This window comes from Passer montanus, unplaced genomic scaffold (assembly GCF_014805655.1).
Source record: "Passer montanus isolate IOZ18808 unplaced genomic scaffold, ASM1480565v1 scaffold116, whole genome shotgun sequence".
Taxonomy (NCBI): Eukaryota; Metazoa; Chordata; class Aves; order Passeriformes; family Passeridae; genus Passer; species Passer montanus.
Window position 1 is genome coordinate 23,611 of NW_024358278.1, and position 15,494 is coordinate 39,104.

The 15,494-nt window shown below is 39.6% G+C and overlaps 1 protein-coding gene across 15 annotated transcripts in view; it reads left to right on the top strand.

The window, feature by feature from the left end:
* Positions 1 to 15,494, top strand: part of SYNJ1 (synaptojanin 1) — a 51,820-nt gene that overhangs the window by 20,869 nt on the left and 15,457 nt on the right. For 11 of the 15 annotated variants that reach the window (XM_039696999.1, XM_039696998.1, XM_039696997.1 and 8 more), the window contains exons 12-23: positions 2,284 to 2,449; positions 3,691 to 3,714; positions 6,731 to 6,922; positions 7,444 to 7,528; positions 8,804 to 8,944; positions 9,276 to 9,468; positions 10,678 to 10,836; positions 12,639 to 12,795; positions 13,134 to 13,251; positions 13,359 to 13,574; positions 14,216 to 14,294; positions 15,281 to 15,443. In XM_039696999.1, the coding sequence (XP_039552933.1) occupies positions 2,284 to 2,449; positions 3,691 to 3,714; positions 6,731 to 6,922; positions 7,444 to 7,528; positions 8,804 to 8,944; positions 9,276 to 9,468; positions 10,678 to 10,836; positions 12,639 to 12,795; positions 13,134 to 13,251; positions 13,359 to 13,574; positions 14,216 to 14,294; positions 15,281 to 15,443 (1,693 nt within the window). The remainder of the gene's footprint in view (positions 1 to 2,283; positions 2,450 to 3,690; positions 3,715 to 6,730; positions 6,923 to 7,443; positions 7,529 to 8,803; positions 8,945 to 9,275; positions 9,469 to 10,677; positions 10,837 to 12,638; positions 12,796 to 13,133; positions 13,252 to 13,358; positions 13,575 to 14,215; positions 14,295 to 15,280; positions 15,444 to 15,494) is intronic. The other 4 variants (XM_039697001.1, XM_039697011.1, XM_039697002.1 and 1 more) reach the window with 2 other exon arrangements.

Sequence of the window (15,494 nt, forward strand, 5' to 3'; positions counted from 1 at the left end):
TCCCTTGCCAGGTGATACCTGTCAAGACAAATGTTGACCCGTAGCAATTTTTGCCCTTAGTTCCTTCAAGAATGTCTTTTCATGCAATTCTTTCTGCTAAAGTATGTGTTGCTTCTCATTCCATGTTACAGCTCATGTAGCCACAGCCAGCTGTTTTGGATTTTCCATCATTTGTTCATTGACACTGTGCCAGGGTCCTTCTCCTCATGCAGGAGGTGTCACAGCAAAATACATTAAAAAAAAATCAACTTGTTGCTTGTTCTGCCCCTTGACTGGTGCACACAAGACTTCTTCATTTGGGAATTGCTTGTATTCTACTGTAGAGTGGAATTTGGTTCAAGACGTTTAGTTTTATTTTCTTACAAAAATGTCACCTAGACTGCCAGGAAAACTGCAGTAACTATTTTATGGAGTGTCTCCCATTGTCTTACTTTTGCCATTCAACCTTCTTCATTCCTTTTCCTAAATTAATATCTATTTAATCTAGTTTACTTGGCTATTTTTTGATTCAAAAAATGCATTTAATGCATACATTTCAATTTTTAATGTTTAAAACACAGAGTAGATGTCCTGGTTTCAGTTTGTTAAACCACGACAGCACATTTAATGTCTTTGGAATAATTCTGGATCCCTGCCCTGGGACAACTCTTAATTAGTACCACATCTCGTAAATCAAACATCTCTGCCATGAGTCCAGTCTATTCAAAGAGGATCTTTAATGCTTGCAAAACCATACAATACTTGCTCTTGTTTCAATTAAACCTGACTCAGTATGTTTTTGAGTACTCTGGGTATATATTTTAAAATGTAGTTTTTAAGGTGCATTCTCATTTCTCAAATGAAAAGTTTGATGCCTGAAACTGTTCCATTTCCTACTTGTCAGTTTAATTCTTCAAAGCCCAAGGATACTTAGAAGTAAAAATACAGAAATTTCACATAAGAGAAAATTATTTTAACCTTAAGTATGTTAATATACCTTTCTATGCTGAAACCCAGTTATTTTTGAAGTATTGTAATACTTGTTACATCTAACTCCTTACCTGCTCTTTCTTTTGCTTTCTCGGGGTTCCTTTCAATTAATTGCCTGATATGTGAATGGTGAGTGTGGTTTTTTGGATCACCAGTTGTATGTTGTCTGCCAGGAAGGGAGTGCATCCTGTCACAATCCTATTGCAATAGAGTGCTCCCCACAGCTCATTCCCATTGTCTGCCAAAGCCACTTAGCCTTGCCAAAAGAGTAGCTTCTGTCTTGCTCTGTAGTACAATTCACAGAACTAAATCCTAGGGTAATTTTGTTAAGCTTTTGCCCTCTTTCCATCTGCATTTAAAAAGCTTTCGTGGACAGTGCAAGCTTTAAACTTGGGAGTGTTTTTTTATAATAACACAATCCCTTGCAGCATCCCTGATGGATCACAGTCTGTATTTCAAGTACCTGCAGCAGTGTGTGTTCAGACACCTCACAGGCTAAGCACATGCAACAGCACATGTAACCAGAAAGGTGTTTGTGTGCCCAAGTCAAGGCTGCCAGGTTTGGAATCGAGTACGAGACTGCATTATGTGTGAGCTGCATTATCCTTCAGGTCTGTGTGACCCTCGGGCACATCTGCATCAGCAGCACACTTATCTGGAGACTCTTGTTTAGCCCAGGCAGTTGGACACTGTTCCTCTGGGGTGCAGAGCAGTCAGGCCAGGCTGTGCAGAGACAGTGTCTGGGTGTGTCTGTAGCCACATTAGTGTCTGTGTTCCTTCTGGGATGCTGCATGAGACTTGAATTTTATTTCAACAAGCCGGTCTTAAGTTGAATCTCTGTTTTTAACATGGATATTCCAGAATATGAATTCTGAACTCCTAAGTGCATAAACATATACATTCATGTGTCACGGCATTTGGATTTGAGTGCTTGCTCATCTCTTGCTATTTGGGGAAAAGCCCAAAATCCCTGTCATGGTCTAAACATGGCACTATATTGAATTAATTTTTAAAGACCTAGCGTTTAGGAAAAAAAATATTTCCCCTCCCTGCACTATTTTATTTCATTTCATTTAATTTAAATTTGCTTGTTAGATATGCCTTGTAGGTATTACTGTGTTTTTTAGCATCTGGGGGTGGGGGGAAAGCATATGTAGCACAGCAGGCTCAGACAACTTGATTTAACACTTAAAGGAGAAAATTGCCTTAGCCCTTAAAATCATTAACACAGTTTACATATATCTACTGAATATTGACAATGTATTGTGAGCAGTGTCCAACATAAAATATTTTATACATGTTCCTCCCTAACAGGCTGGAAAGCTGAAGGATGGTGCTCGTTCTGTGACCAGAACGATCCAAAATAACTTTTTTGATAGCTCCAAGCAGGAGGCCATTGATGTTTTGTTATTGGGAAATACCCTAAATAGTGATTTAGCAGATAAAGCACGGGCTCTCTTAACCACCAGCAGTTTACGCGGTATGTGTCTTTCAGGATTTTAATCTCTGATAACTATTTGGTGTAAGAAAGCTGTATCAAGTTTGTTTTCAAAGCACTGTTGGAAAGTATAAATGCTATTTTATGTTCTCTTGGCTTATTAAAAAAATGGAAGTTCTGCTTTACTAATAGTGCCAAACTAATGTGCTGCAGAAATTGCTTTGCCTGTTTATGATTTTTTGGGTCAAGTTCTACATCAAAACCAGAGAGATTTCCATAAGAAACTCTGCTTGTGAGAGCAGCCACATGAGTCTTGGGCTTTTTGTACCAGAAAGGTGGTTCCCCTGAAGAGAACAGGGTGCTGAACCAGCATCCTGCACCCCCAAAGAGGTGTAGCCTCCATGGTCCCCAGAACTGTAGTCAGTCCCATCTTCTGCCAGTCTGGTGGGCAAGAAAATAGTGGGTCAGTCATAGGGCTGTGTTCAGTCCTCTCCTGGGACATCAAAACTACAGGAGCTCATATCTGGGCAAAGAAGGAACTTAAATTTGAGTCTTCTTTCCAAGATCCCAGGTAACAATATTCTTGGTTACTGCAATTTTTAGGGAAGCATACTTAAGTTTTCCTTTTAATTTTTTTTTCCTTCTCCCGGACACATCTTAACTTAGAATGAGGAAGAATATGTCAAAGCTCTAGTGCAAATCTCTGGCTGAAGAGGAGAATAGTTGCCCAGTTGTGATCATGTTGAGGGTCCACATCTTGATTTGATGTGGAGGCTGAGGGAGTGGTTTTGTCCCATTTGTTTAGCACAAGGTTTCATTTTTTTAATTTTTTCATTTCACAGTTATTGTGACTTTTTTCTTAGATCTGAAACCTGGTGACTTGGCCTCACCTGAAAATTAGTTAAAATTTGATTTAATTTCCTCTCACTTTTTCTGGGAATGCAAGCTGTCCTTTCTGTATTTGCAGCTCCTGACAGCTGAGGAGCATTAATCCCTCTTCCCTGAAATCTCTCTGCATTCTCTGCTAGATGGCAAGTTAACCAGTGGGGCACTTCAACAGGTGTGAATCCATTATTAATGAAGGAGGAAAAGAGAATTTGCTGATCCTGTTGTGGAACTTGGTAGCTTTTGCAGCACAAAACATATGCTTTAACTGATGCAAATGGTTATGTGTAATAAGTTGTGTATTAACAGCATGTTTTCTCACACATTGCTGGAAAACCCTAAAAAGCAATAACTTATTTGACTAATCTTTTCTTGTTTCCCTCTTACTGCATCCGTAGTTTCAGAGCAATCATTACAATCAGGTATAGTATAGTACAGTAAAATAAACTGTAAATACCTGACCAGCTGTTGTTGTCCTCTGGCTCTTCTTGTGTCTGTCTGTGTAATATTTGGCTATGGGCTCACATTTTCCTGGTGGTGTTTGGATCTGGCATTCCTGTGCCCTAACATCCTTTAATCCAATAAAAGTGAGAATATAAGAGGTAAAAAATGTTGCATATGAGCTTGGGTGCAAGTTAGGAAATGAGGTTACCAATTTACAGAGGTTTTTTTTTTGCCCATGCTCCGGCTGCAAAGGAATTTTCCTTTGTAGCTAATTTGGAGGTTTCTATATTTTTGCTTTGTTTAGGATAAGAGGCGACATTCTTCAGTACAACTTGTAATTTCATCTTATTTGCTGCTAGAAGGTTCCACATGCATGTGTTCATGCAGAAAACTTGTTCAGCTGCGCAGCACTTCATGTTCTTGTTCCCAGAAGCCAATTTTAAAAGACAATATTCCTAATGCTCTTCTATTGATTTTACTGTGTTGAGCAAATTTAAATGGCCTTTTCATTTGCCAGTCTTGCTTTTCCTATATGTTTTACTCTACCTACTTAACTCTCAGTGAGTGTCTAAAGAATGAAATCTGAGTCACAAGTAACGTATGTCTGATGTTAAGTGATTCACTGCCATTTTGTCAGTGTAACCAAGTGCTTATTGGAATGACTGGTCACACTCACTGATGGGATTACCTTCTATCTTATAACTCTGGAACAAGAGCCAGCTATTTTTTATATATTTCTCAATTATTGTTGGTATTATTATTTGTCTAATTTTTATTATTTACTTGAATGCCTGTTTTTGTAAGAGTTATAAATTGACTGTTTTTTAGCATTTCAGGGTTTCAGCTGAGTACTAATTGCATATGTTGAAATATTCCTACAGGAATTTGGATGTTGCAGTAAAACAGTTCCATCAAGTTCCAACAGTTCCATTCAGTTGCACAGAATATTCCAAACAGAGTTTTAAATTAACAGTCCCTTTGTAGAACTGATTTCCAATTTTCTGCTTGCCTAGTAAGGGCAGCAGTCAAAGTATTTTTTCTGACACTAACAGAAAATGTAACTGATTGGATTTCCAATGTAGTAGAGTGAGGCACAATTTTGCTGAAAAGATAAGTAACTAGAAATATATAGGAAAATCAGTGTCAGGTGCTGTGAAAAGCACTTAGTTCACTCAGTATTTTGGAAAGCAGTAGAAATTTTTATTTTTAATTACTCCAATTTATAAAAGTGTCCTTTTACAATTTAGGAAGACTGCTAGTTAAAAAATATACATTTTTTGTTTGTAATAAGCTTGTTGTCAGTTCACTTCTAAAGTTAGAGTCTAACCTGGTAAGGCTTTTCATATTAGGGTCACATAACATCAGGAGTTAAATGGGCAATAATGAAATTGTGCAGCTTTTCTTAAAAGCTGCTCAGTAGCAACTGAATGGTTTGGACTAACTAAAATGAAGCTGAAAGCCAGTAAATTTTAAAAATGGTGGAACCCCAGAGGAGAAACGTGCAAACTCTGCTGTTAAACTGGCTCAGAGTGGTGCAGAGGCTCATCCCTGCAGGCCTGCACAGCTGCCTGCGGTGCTGCTTTGGGTTCCTGGGGTTCACCCAGCCCTTGGGATGATTTGGGGCTTCGGATGTGTTGTGGCTACGGCATTGCTGTGATTGTTTCCCTTCAGTGGCCGGGTGCTGAGGTAGCTCCTGTCCTCCACCTGCTGTGGCCTTTTGGGCATGTGCTGGACTTGTGGCTGGAGTCACCTGGAGTGTGGGTCAGAAGCAGATCCCATATTTGGCTCTTGCCTGGAGGGCTCAAGTATCCTGTTGGCTCCTTGCTGTCTTCTAGACTTCATTTCCCTGGATTTTGATGAAGAAAGCATGATCCCGAGCATGATCTGCTTGGAGCACCCCGGGGAGACACCAACCAGTTCATTGTCTTTTCTGTGTGGTTGGTCCATTTATGGATGTGTGATTTGTTCAGCAGGGAAAGCATTCACAGCCAACAAACACAATATATTTTCTTCTCTTGCTTCCAGTTTTTTTCTAATCCAACAGGGATAGAGAATACCTGATTTTTGTTTTAACCAGGTAGCCAAGAATAACTGAAAAGACAGCAGCAGCTCACTAATCCTACTATTTGGGGAATTTAAATTAAAATACTGTTCCCAGTAACTGACTGTTTTTCAAGACAGCAACAAGTGAAGGGAAGGATTCCATCTAATATTGTTTATATTGTTCTTTTGGTGTCTGATAACCATGAGAACATTCTAAATAGGTAAATTAATATAACTTAGGTGAAGTACCTGAGCATTGAATCAGCTTTTTTCTTTTTGCATTTTTTACAATGTTCTTTACATATGGGTCATTCCTCTCTCTTCATCTGACAGACAAAAACAAGGCACAGGGAAAGGCTGATGAGACAGAGGAATGAGTTTAATTATTTTGAATCCCAGCCTACTGTCCTCACTAAAGCAGCTCTTTAGGAATTCAACTGATCTAAAAAGAATTAAGATTTGTGGCTTAAATAGATGCACCCTGATGTGATGAAATAATGTACCTTCTCTATTTTAGTACTTGTAGTGTATCAGCAACTTTCACACTTCCAGAAATTAATATATGTGCACATTGATTCTGTAACAGAGATTGGATTTCCTGACTTTAATCTGTGAAAATGAGGCAGATATCCTTGTTGATATGTACAAAAAAATGGTTTCCTTAGAAAGTCATGGATGAGATGAAAGAACAACAGATATTTATAAAACACGGGAATTGTTTCCTTCCTGTATTATATCTCTGTATAATTCTGAACAAATTGCTGCTGTTTTTCAGTCAGTGTCTTACCCCACAAGTAGTGTGTCTCTAAGGGTATTTCCCCTGAGAAAGCTGCAGCATTCCTTGTGCTTTCGCAGTTTAGCTTTGTCTGTGCACATGCATTGGAAAGATCTCGCTGCCAAGCTGTCTGAAACACTCGCTATAAAGTAATGTCTTTTCAAATGTTTCTGCAGCATCTGTAAAAGTGCTGAAGAGCATGTGTGAGAACTTCTACAAGTATGCAAAACCGAAAAAGATCCGAGTCTGCGTTGGGACGTGGAACGTCAATGGGGGGAAGCAGTTTCGAAGTATTGCCTTCAGAAATCAAACTCTCACTGACTGGCTTCTGGACGCACCAAAGTTAGCTGGAATCCATGAATTCCAAGGTGGGATTTGTGTTCTCTCACTGCTTTTTCTTTAAAGCTCTGATTTTTCTAAGTAGATCACAAATATTGAAACAGGTATCACAGAAGTGTCGAACTGTGTAGGAAGGGACCGTAAAGATCCAGTTCCACCCCCCTGCCAGAGAAAGTTTTCAAAATAAGGATTAATTTTAAATCTTCTTAGAGACAACTAGAATTGTACAGAATCCCACACTGCTTTGTGTTGGAAGGGACCTTAAAGTTCATCCAGTTCCACCTCCTGCCATGGGCAGGGACACCTTCCACTATCCCAGGCTGCTCCAAGCCTTGTCCAGCCTTGCTTTGGACACTTCCAGGGATCCAGGGGCAGCCACAGCTCCTCTGGGCAGCTGTGCCAGGGCCTCCCCACCCTCACAGGGAGGAATTTCTTTCCAAGTAAGGAATTTTATTTTCTTAAAATTAGTGTGTATATATATATATGTACAAGGTGTTACTTCTTAAGTTAATTAGAAACAAGAAATAACTTTTTCCCCATTTACCTCGAGACCGCAAAAGCAAACCTGTGGACATATTTGCCATTGGATTTGAAGAAATGGTGGAGTTAAATGCAGGAAACATTGTGAATGCCAGGTGGGTGACCCAATCTACACAGGACTTGTTTGGCTGATAATCACCTTTTTCAAGTCATATGTTATTTAAAATTTTGGTTTCTCCAGCGCTTGCTGTCTTCAGTTCCTGTGTCTTGTATTGCTGGGAACAGCAAATCCTGTGAAAATCTTTCCAAAAGCATGTGTTGTTGGTGTGCTGTTATGTATCAGGTTGTGATCTGTACAAAGGAAGGCTTCTTTCCATACTGTTAGTTTTCACTGCCATTCCATGTATTGCGTGGATATGTTACTGTGGAGTTGGGATTTTTCACTCCTAGCAGACTGGGTTATGGAAATACATTTTTTCCAGTGGTGGGTGATACCTGAGATAAATGTGTGTGTAGTCCTAGAACCATATTCCCTTTGTCCATTTTTTATTCTGCCGGCTTTGCATGTGTCCTGGTGTTAGGGAAGGTTTAACTCATTGGGAAGAGCACATAAAGCCTCTAATACTGTAGCCTTTGTTCAGATTTTTGTCTATTGGGTACCAAGCGTCAGCTTGTCATCTGCTGATTTCACCCTTTGTGTAGTTAATGCTATTTCCAGGCCTGATATTTTCATTCCCATCTGCTGCTGGCTCTGAAAACCGTAGTCTGTTAGGTCTCTAAGGATGTTTCTTCTTGATATAATACTGTGATACCTGTTTTCCAATATTGACTGAGCTCTAGGCTAGGAAGTAACTCTCTAAAACAATTCTTAGGTTTTCCCCCTCTAGTCTGGGCTCATAAATATAGCAAAGACATCCATGGCTCCTAAAGTCATCTGTGGTGTTGGGAAAAGTGAGGCAGCGTTTCTGGAGGCTGAATTTGAAATAATGATGGCATAACTCTCTAGAGCCTGTGTCTCCAATATTGACTGAGCTCTAGGCTAGGAAGTAACTCCCTAAAACAATTCTTAGGTTTTCCTCCTCTAGTCTGGGCTCATAAATATAGCCAAGACATCCATGGTTCCTAAAGTCATCTGTGGTGTTGGGAAAAGTGAGGCAGCATTTCTGGAGGCCGAATTTGAAACAGTCTCTAGAGCCTGTGTCTCTTCTGAGCAGAGCATCATTCCCAAAGCCATTCCCATTGACTTTGGTTTTACTGACTCAAGGTTTACTTCAGGTTCTTGGATGTAACTTAGCTTCCCATTGACTTTGGTTTTACTGACTCAAGGTTTACTTCAGGTTCTTGGATGTAGCTTAGTCAGCTGAGTCACCAGCTAGAAACCTGCTCAGTTTGGTTTATTTCTAACCTGGTGCTTTTAATCTCACTGCCAGCACTACAAATCAGAAGCTCTGGGCTGCTGAGCTGCAGAAGACCATCTCCAGAGATTACAAGTACGTGCTGCTGGCTTCAGAGCAGCTGGTGGGCGTCTGCCTCTTTGTGTTCATCAGGCCTCAGCACGCTCCCTTTATCAGGTCAGTGAGTATGGCTGGCTACAGCTTGGGTCATCTTCAGTTTGCCTTGTGTTGGAAGATAACACCCAAACTTCCTCAGAGCCGCGTGGGGCTCCGAGAGAGCTGTTCCACCTTCTGCTGAAGTAGTTGTTTAAGTTCTCTTCTTAGTTTTTAAATGCCCAGAGAGCTTGAAAAGCTGAATTTTTATCTTGTTAATGCTCAGTGACTCATGGAACTTTTTAAAGCTAGCCCTGTGGCTGGGAGAACAATGTGTCCCTCCCCGCCCAGTGTCACACCCAGAGCCATCTGTGCCAGGTTCCTGGAAGGTTTAATAGCTGCTTCACTATTTCAGGGATGTTGCTGTCGATACTGTCAAGACTGGCATGGGAGGAGCCACTGGGAACAAAGGTGCAGTGGCCATTCGGATGCTGTTCCATACCTCCAGCCTTTGTTTTGTGTGCAGTCATTTTGCTGCAGGGCAATCCCAAGTCAAGGAGAGAAATGAAGACTTTGTAGAAATTTCTCGCAAGCTTGGCTTTCCGATGGTAAGCACAGTGTTCAAATTCCATAACAAATGAAAAGTGAAACCCTTGGAGCTTCAGCAGTGTCATCCCAAAGCTCCATTTGCATTTTTCCCTTCCCCAGTTTCTTGTGGAAATCATATTACTTTGGGTTAGAGATCAGAGTAATTGATTTCCTGCAGTGTTTATTAAAATAGAAGACTGCAGAAAGACTAGACCTTGCCAGTGCAATGACAGAGGTGATGAAACATGAGTTCACTTGAATTTGGAATCAAGGACTTAGCATAGGAAAGACACCTTATAGATCCCTGACATGCAGTAGAACTTCCGTAGGCACAGGAGACAATCACCTATGAGAAAAAAATCCCTGCAAACAGCACTGTTCTCAGTACACAGGAATGATTCTATGCCATGTTCTCATAAACAAACACCATGTTCTCATTATCACATCACCAAGTTGAAAGTGTTACCAGTGCAACACAATGCTTCCTTGAGACTTAAAGCTGTTCTAAATTTTATCATCAAACTTGTAATTTGTTAATTTCTGTGGCACTGTGCAGGAGTCTTACATCTTATTTTACAGGAGGTTTTTATTTTCTAAATTTGTCCCCACTGTCATGCTTCAGTTTTCCTAGCAAGTCCCCTAAATGCTGCTGTTTCAATCTGCTAGTGTATCTGCTTGGTTTTACTTACGGGCAGTGGAAAAATCAAAACAAAGGGGGAAGTAAAAGTTCTCACTCCGAAACCTGGGTTTTGTTTAAACTAATAAAGACCTTATGTCTCTCTAGTGATGAAAATCAGATGTAACTTAAAAGTCTTCAATTAAATCTGAATGATAAAGCTCTGGATTTGCAGTTTGTCCGGAGCCCGTGTCACAAAGTCCCAGGGGAGTGTTTTGTTCTGTCACAGTCAGCAGCCATCACCTTTGAGCAGACTTCTAAAACAGAAGGAGGAAGATGAAGAACTTTAGAATCCAATTCACTTGATTTGTGTTTCTTTAGAAGTGGAAACTCCACAGGAAATGTTACTTCTCTTGTGTTCCATATGTAAACACCGCACTGTTGATCACGTTGTTCTAATCATATGGACACTAAATACTGGGATGTATTTCAGTTGTCTTCATCACCCAGAAATGATACATATTTCTCAGCTAAAAACTGGATTTCTAAACCTAGAAGCAGTAAATTTGTCACTCAGTTGCTTTTAACTCCAGTGTGTGCTGCTGTTTTACAGGGAAGGATGCTCTTTTCCCATGACTATATTTTTTGGTGTGGGGACTTCAATTATCGAATAGATTTGCCCAATGAGGAGGTGAAGGACCTGATACGACAACAGAACTGGGATCCCCTCATAGCAGGAGACCAGCTTATCAACCAAAAAAACTCTGGACAGGTGTGTTCAAATGCCATCCTACTTGAGAATACTTCATTTTTTTTTTACTGGTTTTAACAATTGCTATGATGCTCCTGTAAATCTGTGTCCTTAGCATGGAGTTTTCTAATTATCATCTTTTTCTTTTTGTCAGATGTAACTATTTTAAAAGAATGTTGATAACATTGGCCATGTTACTCTTTGTTTAAATTGTGATAAGTCTAATGCTGTTACTGTTGGGAAAAGGAGTGGTCCAAATGGTAGCTTTGTTATTTGCAAAGAAAATACTGAATAACCAAGTCCGAAGAAAGCTACATTTCTTAGATTTGTAGGGTTTCTTGTTCTCTCTTTGCAGCTCTGCATGGAAAGGCTGGATATGATAAAAAGAGAGACCGTCCTCTATTGTTGGCTCTCTCTGCTTGCCAGCACTTTGATCACAAGCAGTGCTTTTGCTGATTTAGAGTTCCCTTCCATTTGTGCTGCTATCTTGTGCACCAGAACAGGAGGCAAAACACTGGATATTTTTAGTCACTCAATTTTTTTTAACAGCTGTTTGCTAGAGAAAACAAGGTATATGTTCACATGGGCAGACAGCATTGTCTGTTTCAGATTGTCTGTTAAGTGGATCAAAACATGATGTGTAGGGGTTTTGGAGACACCTCCAGCAGTTACAAAGCTGGAGAAATCTATGGAAACTGCCAGAATATGAAAAGGACTCCTGGCTGGGGAGCAGGAGTAGCATTGCACTGTTGGGGTGATATTCCATGATTTAGAAGCTGCTGGCTGGGTACCAGCTGTGTCCCTGCTGTGGCAGGTTCACATCTGTACCTGCTGCTCAGGAAAAGTGTTGACATAGCAACTTGCTCCATAAAAAGTAGGTTAGAAAATAATTACTGAAGCCAAACAAATTAATTGTCTCAGAAGTTGTGGAACTTCTAGCATTCTGACATTGATTTTCTGACATTGACTTTTAAATTGACTGATTTCAAATTATATTTCCAGCAAGAAAAGCAGGTCGGCCTGTCATTTGATGCAGGTTTGACTGTAAGATGGAAGTTAAATTTCTCTTTTACAGATTTCTGAAGTGACGTGAAGGAAAGATGCTCATGGAAGGTTGAACTCAAGAATGGAGCTGACTGAGTTAGCTAAAGGGTTTTATCTTGTGTGCAGTTTAAACACCTAACGAGTGAGAAGTTCACTTTGAATAGATTGTGTATTAAGGACTTTTTTTTTTTTTTTTTTAAAAACCTGTTTGCTTGAGGGGGCATCTTGTATCAACATTTTCCTGCAAGTGCTCAGGACCAGTTTGGATGGCTCCCTGAACAACCTGGTATAGTGAACCAGGTTAATACATGGCAAGGGGTTGGAACTGGATGATATTTAGAGTCCCTTCCAACCCAAACCAGTGTGTCTGTGAATTTGTGGGAAAATTTGGCATGTTCATATAGATATAAACCATAAAATGTACACCTTATTTCTCCACTTTTGCTGGCACAGGCACAAAGAGGCACCAGATTAAAATGCTGTGTTACAGTATCAGTGTTCTGGGTGACCTCCAGTTGGTCATGACATTGAAGGAACAGTAGGTTGTTCATAAGCCTGGGCTTGAAGATATAACTGCTGGCGTACTTCTGTTCACTGATGATTGTCTGGGTCACTCTCTAGTCATGGTGTCAAATGTTTTCAGCAAACAAAATGTGGAGATGAATCCATTTTAACAAATAGCAGGTTTTTAAATTCTATTTGAGGTATTTATACAGGTTGTCAGTGTTAGACTAGAGAATTCTGATTAGTTTCAAGCTGTTTCCCTTCTGTTTTTACAGATTTTTAGGGGATTTCTGGAAGGGAAGATCAATTTTGCCCCAACATACAAATATGATCTGTTCTCTGATGACTATGACACCAGTGAGAAGTGTCGCACGCCAGCGTGGACAGATCGGATCCTTTGGAGGAGAAGGAAATGGCCGTTCGACAGATCAGGTTCGAGGGTTTCCTTCAGCTGTTTGAAGTGTTCTTTAAGTGACTGAGAGGCTCCATTTAATGATGTTCACAACGCAGTGGTGCTGAGCTCCTTTTCCTGGCTTGGTAGGATACAGAACACTTGTAACAGACCTTCAGTAAACACAGTGAGGCTGAAGAGAGGGCCACGAATCAGATCCCACTTAGGGACATTTGAGGAGTGGAAAAGGAACTCTGAGGGGGGATGGTTTCTGTAAGATAATCTATTTGGATTTACTTCCTATGTTTTTGCTTTTTACAAATAGCACATCCTTGCAATCACTGTATTTTTCCTCCCTTGTTTTCACTGCCAATTGTAGCTGAAGACCTGGATCTCCTGAATGCAAGTTTTCACAGTGACACTAACGTCCCTTACACATGGAATCCTGGCACTTTGCTGCACTACGGAAGAGCAGAGCTGAAAACATCTGATCATAGGTTCCACTTTAATTTTATACATTACTTCCTAAGATTTAATACTCATGCTGTGTATTTTGTTGCTCGTATACTCTGCGGACAGGATTTTCTTGTCTGTTTTTTCCAAGGCCTGTGGTTGCACTGATTGACATTGACATATTTGAAATTGAAGCAGAAGAGAGACAAAAAGTGTATAAGGAGGTGATTGCAATGCAAGGACCACCTGATGGTACTGTGATGGTCTCCATCAGAAGTTCTTCAGCTGAAGAAAACTATTTTGATGATAACTTGATTGATGATCTTCTTCAGAAATTTGCAAGCTATGGTGAAGTTATACTTATAAGGTGAAAAAAGCAACTTCATACTTTTAATCTCTCTTATAGAATCATGGAATTGTTTGGGGCTGGAAGGAATCATCCAGTCCTACTTGCTGCCATGGGGACACCTTCCATGAGACCAGGTTGCCTCCAGCCTGGCCTTGGGCATTTCCAGGGAACCATGGGCAGCCACAGCTTCTCTGGCGTACCTCGAATTTCTCCCCAGTATCCCCACAGGAAAGAATTTCTCCTCAGTATCCTGTGTTACCCTCTGGCAGTGGGAAGCAATTCCTCCCTTGTCCTATCTGGACTTGGACCTGCTGGAGCAAGTCAAATTCATTTCCATTGTTCCCACCAATTTCCTGAATAAAGTTATTTCCTTAAGTAGGAAATAACTTTTCAGTTATGATCTGTTTCATTTTTAACATTTGAATTTCAACTCAAATGTGTTTAGAATTCATTTTGCATACCTGTGTGTCTCAGTTTTCAGACGTGATTTTTCCAGATAGTCTTATTTTTGAGAATTTTATACAAATTTTGTATTCTAGAATTAGGTCAGTAGTTTTAAACAAACTGAAAATAAGGATGTTGCATTTGCAATAGGCTAGAAATTGTACTATTAAGTGTTGTGGTATATTGCTGGTTATTGTTTCCAATGAACTTTGCAGGTTTGTGGAAGACAAGATGTGGGTAACATTTTTGGAAGGAAGCTCTGCTCTGAATGTTATGAATTTGAATGGTACTGAGGTAATGTAAAAATGATTGAACCTTTGTATAGCAAGAGAAAATCCAGCTTTTTTCAAGTCTTCTTGAGTGGGTTGGATTTATTGTTTTTGACTCTTAGAAGTGTTTTCTGTTCTGTACTGGACTGTAGCATCTTGGGTTTGTTTTTTTTTCCTTTTGATAGCCACATACCATATGTTGAGTCTCAAAAGCCATATAAAAGTATCAAACCTCATTTCTCTAACAATACACCTCCTAAAAACAAATGAAGATCTACTGAGAGGTGTCTTCATCAAATGAGGGGTTTGGGGTATTTTATGATTTAAAAAGCAGAGTTTAGTTTCTTGAATTAACCAGTTAAAAATCTTTATAGCCTGCAGTTATTCAAAATTTAGCACTTCTGTACTACAAACTCTGAAAAATGTCCATTTCAGCTTGCATTGACTTCTGTGGGGGTCAATATTTAATCTTTGTAAAAATTTAACTCCCGATGTTAAAATTTTTACTAGTCTGTGGCTGTTAAGACCTAGAAGGTGTGATGTTTACAGATGGATCCTTGGATCTGCTGAGATGTCACTGGCAATTGAGACAGGAAAGGGGCTCTAGGTAGAATGTGAGTTTATAGAATGAAGATCTGCTCTGTGCAAACCTCTAAAAATTACTTTATTTGTGTGGTTTATACGCAATTCTATTTTTCTTTATAAATAATAGTGTTTCTGTCAGAGTAAAGAAAAACCAGAAGCTTCCTGATTAACTGAAAAGGAGAAACATAGGAGATGAGTTGCTAGTTTTTCTACAAAAAAAATTACATGTTTAAGTTATATAAATGTAGTTACCTACCACAATGAAGTGAAAATCAGAATTGTTTTTGTTTGGTCACAGAAATTCCTGTAACTTTATCTGTGATATTTTCAGGAATGTTTTTTTATTTTTAAATCTGAAATGCTGAGCTTTTGTATTCCTACTCTTAACAACATCTATTTTGTGCATAATTTTTTTTGCCAATTCAGCTGCAAGGAAGGGTTATAAATATCAACTTGAAAAATCCAGACTGGATCAGAAGTTTGGAAGATGAAATGAATCTAGAGAAGATTAATATTGGGCTGCCTTCATCAACAAGCTCCACTTTGCTTTGTGAAGATGCTGAGGTTACTGCAGACTATGATATGGAAGGTTTGTTGAGATAAAGCATTCCTTGCTTGGAAATGCTTGCAGTCCTAAATA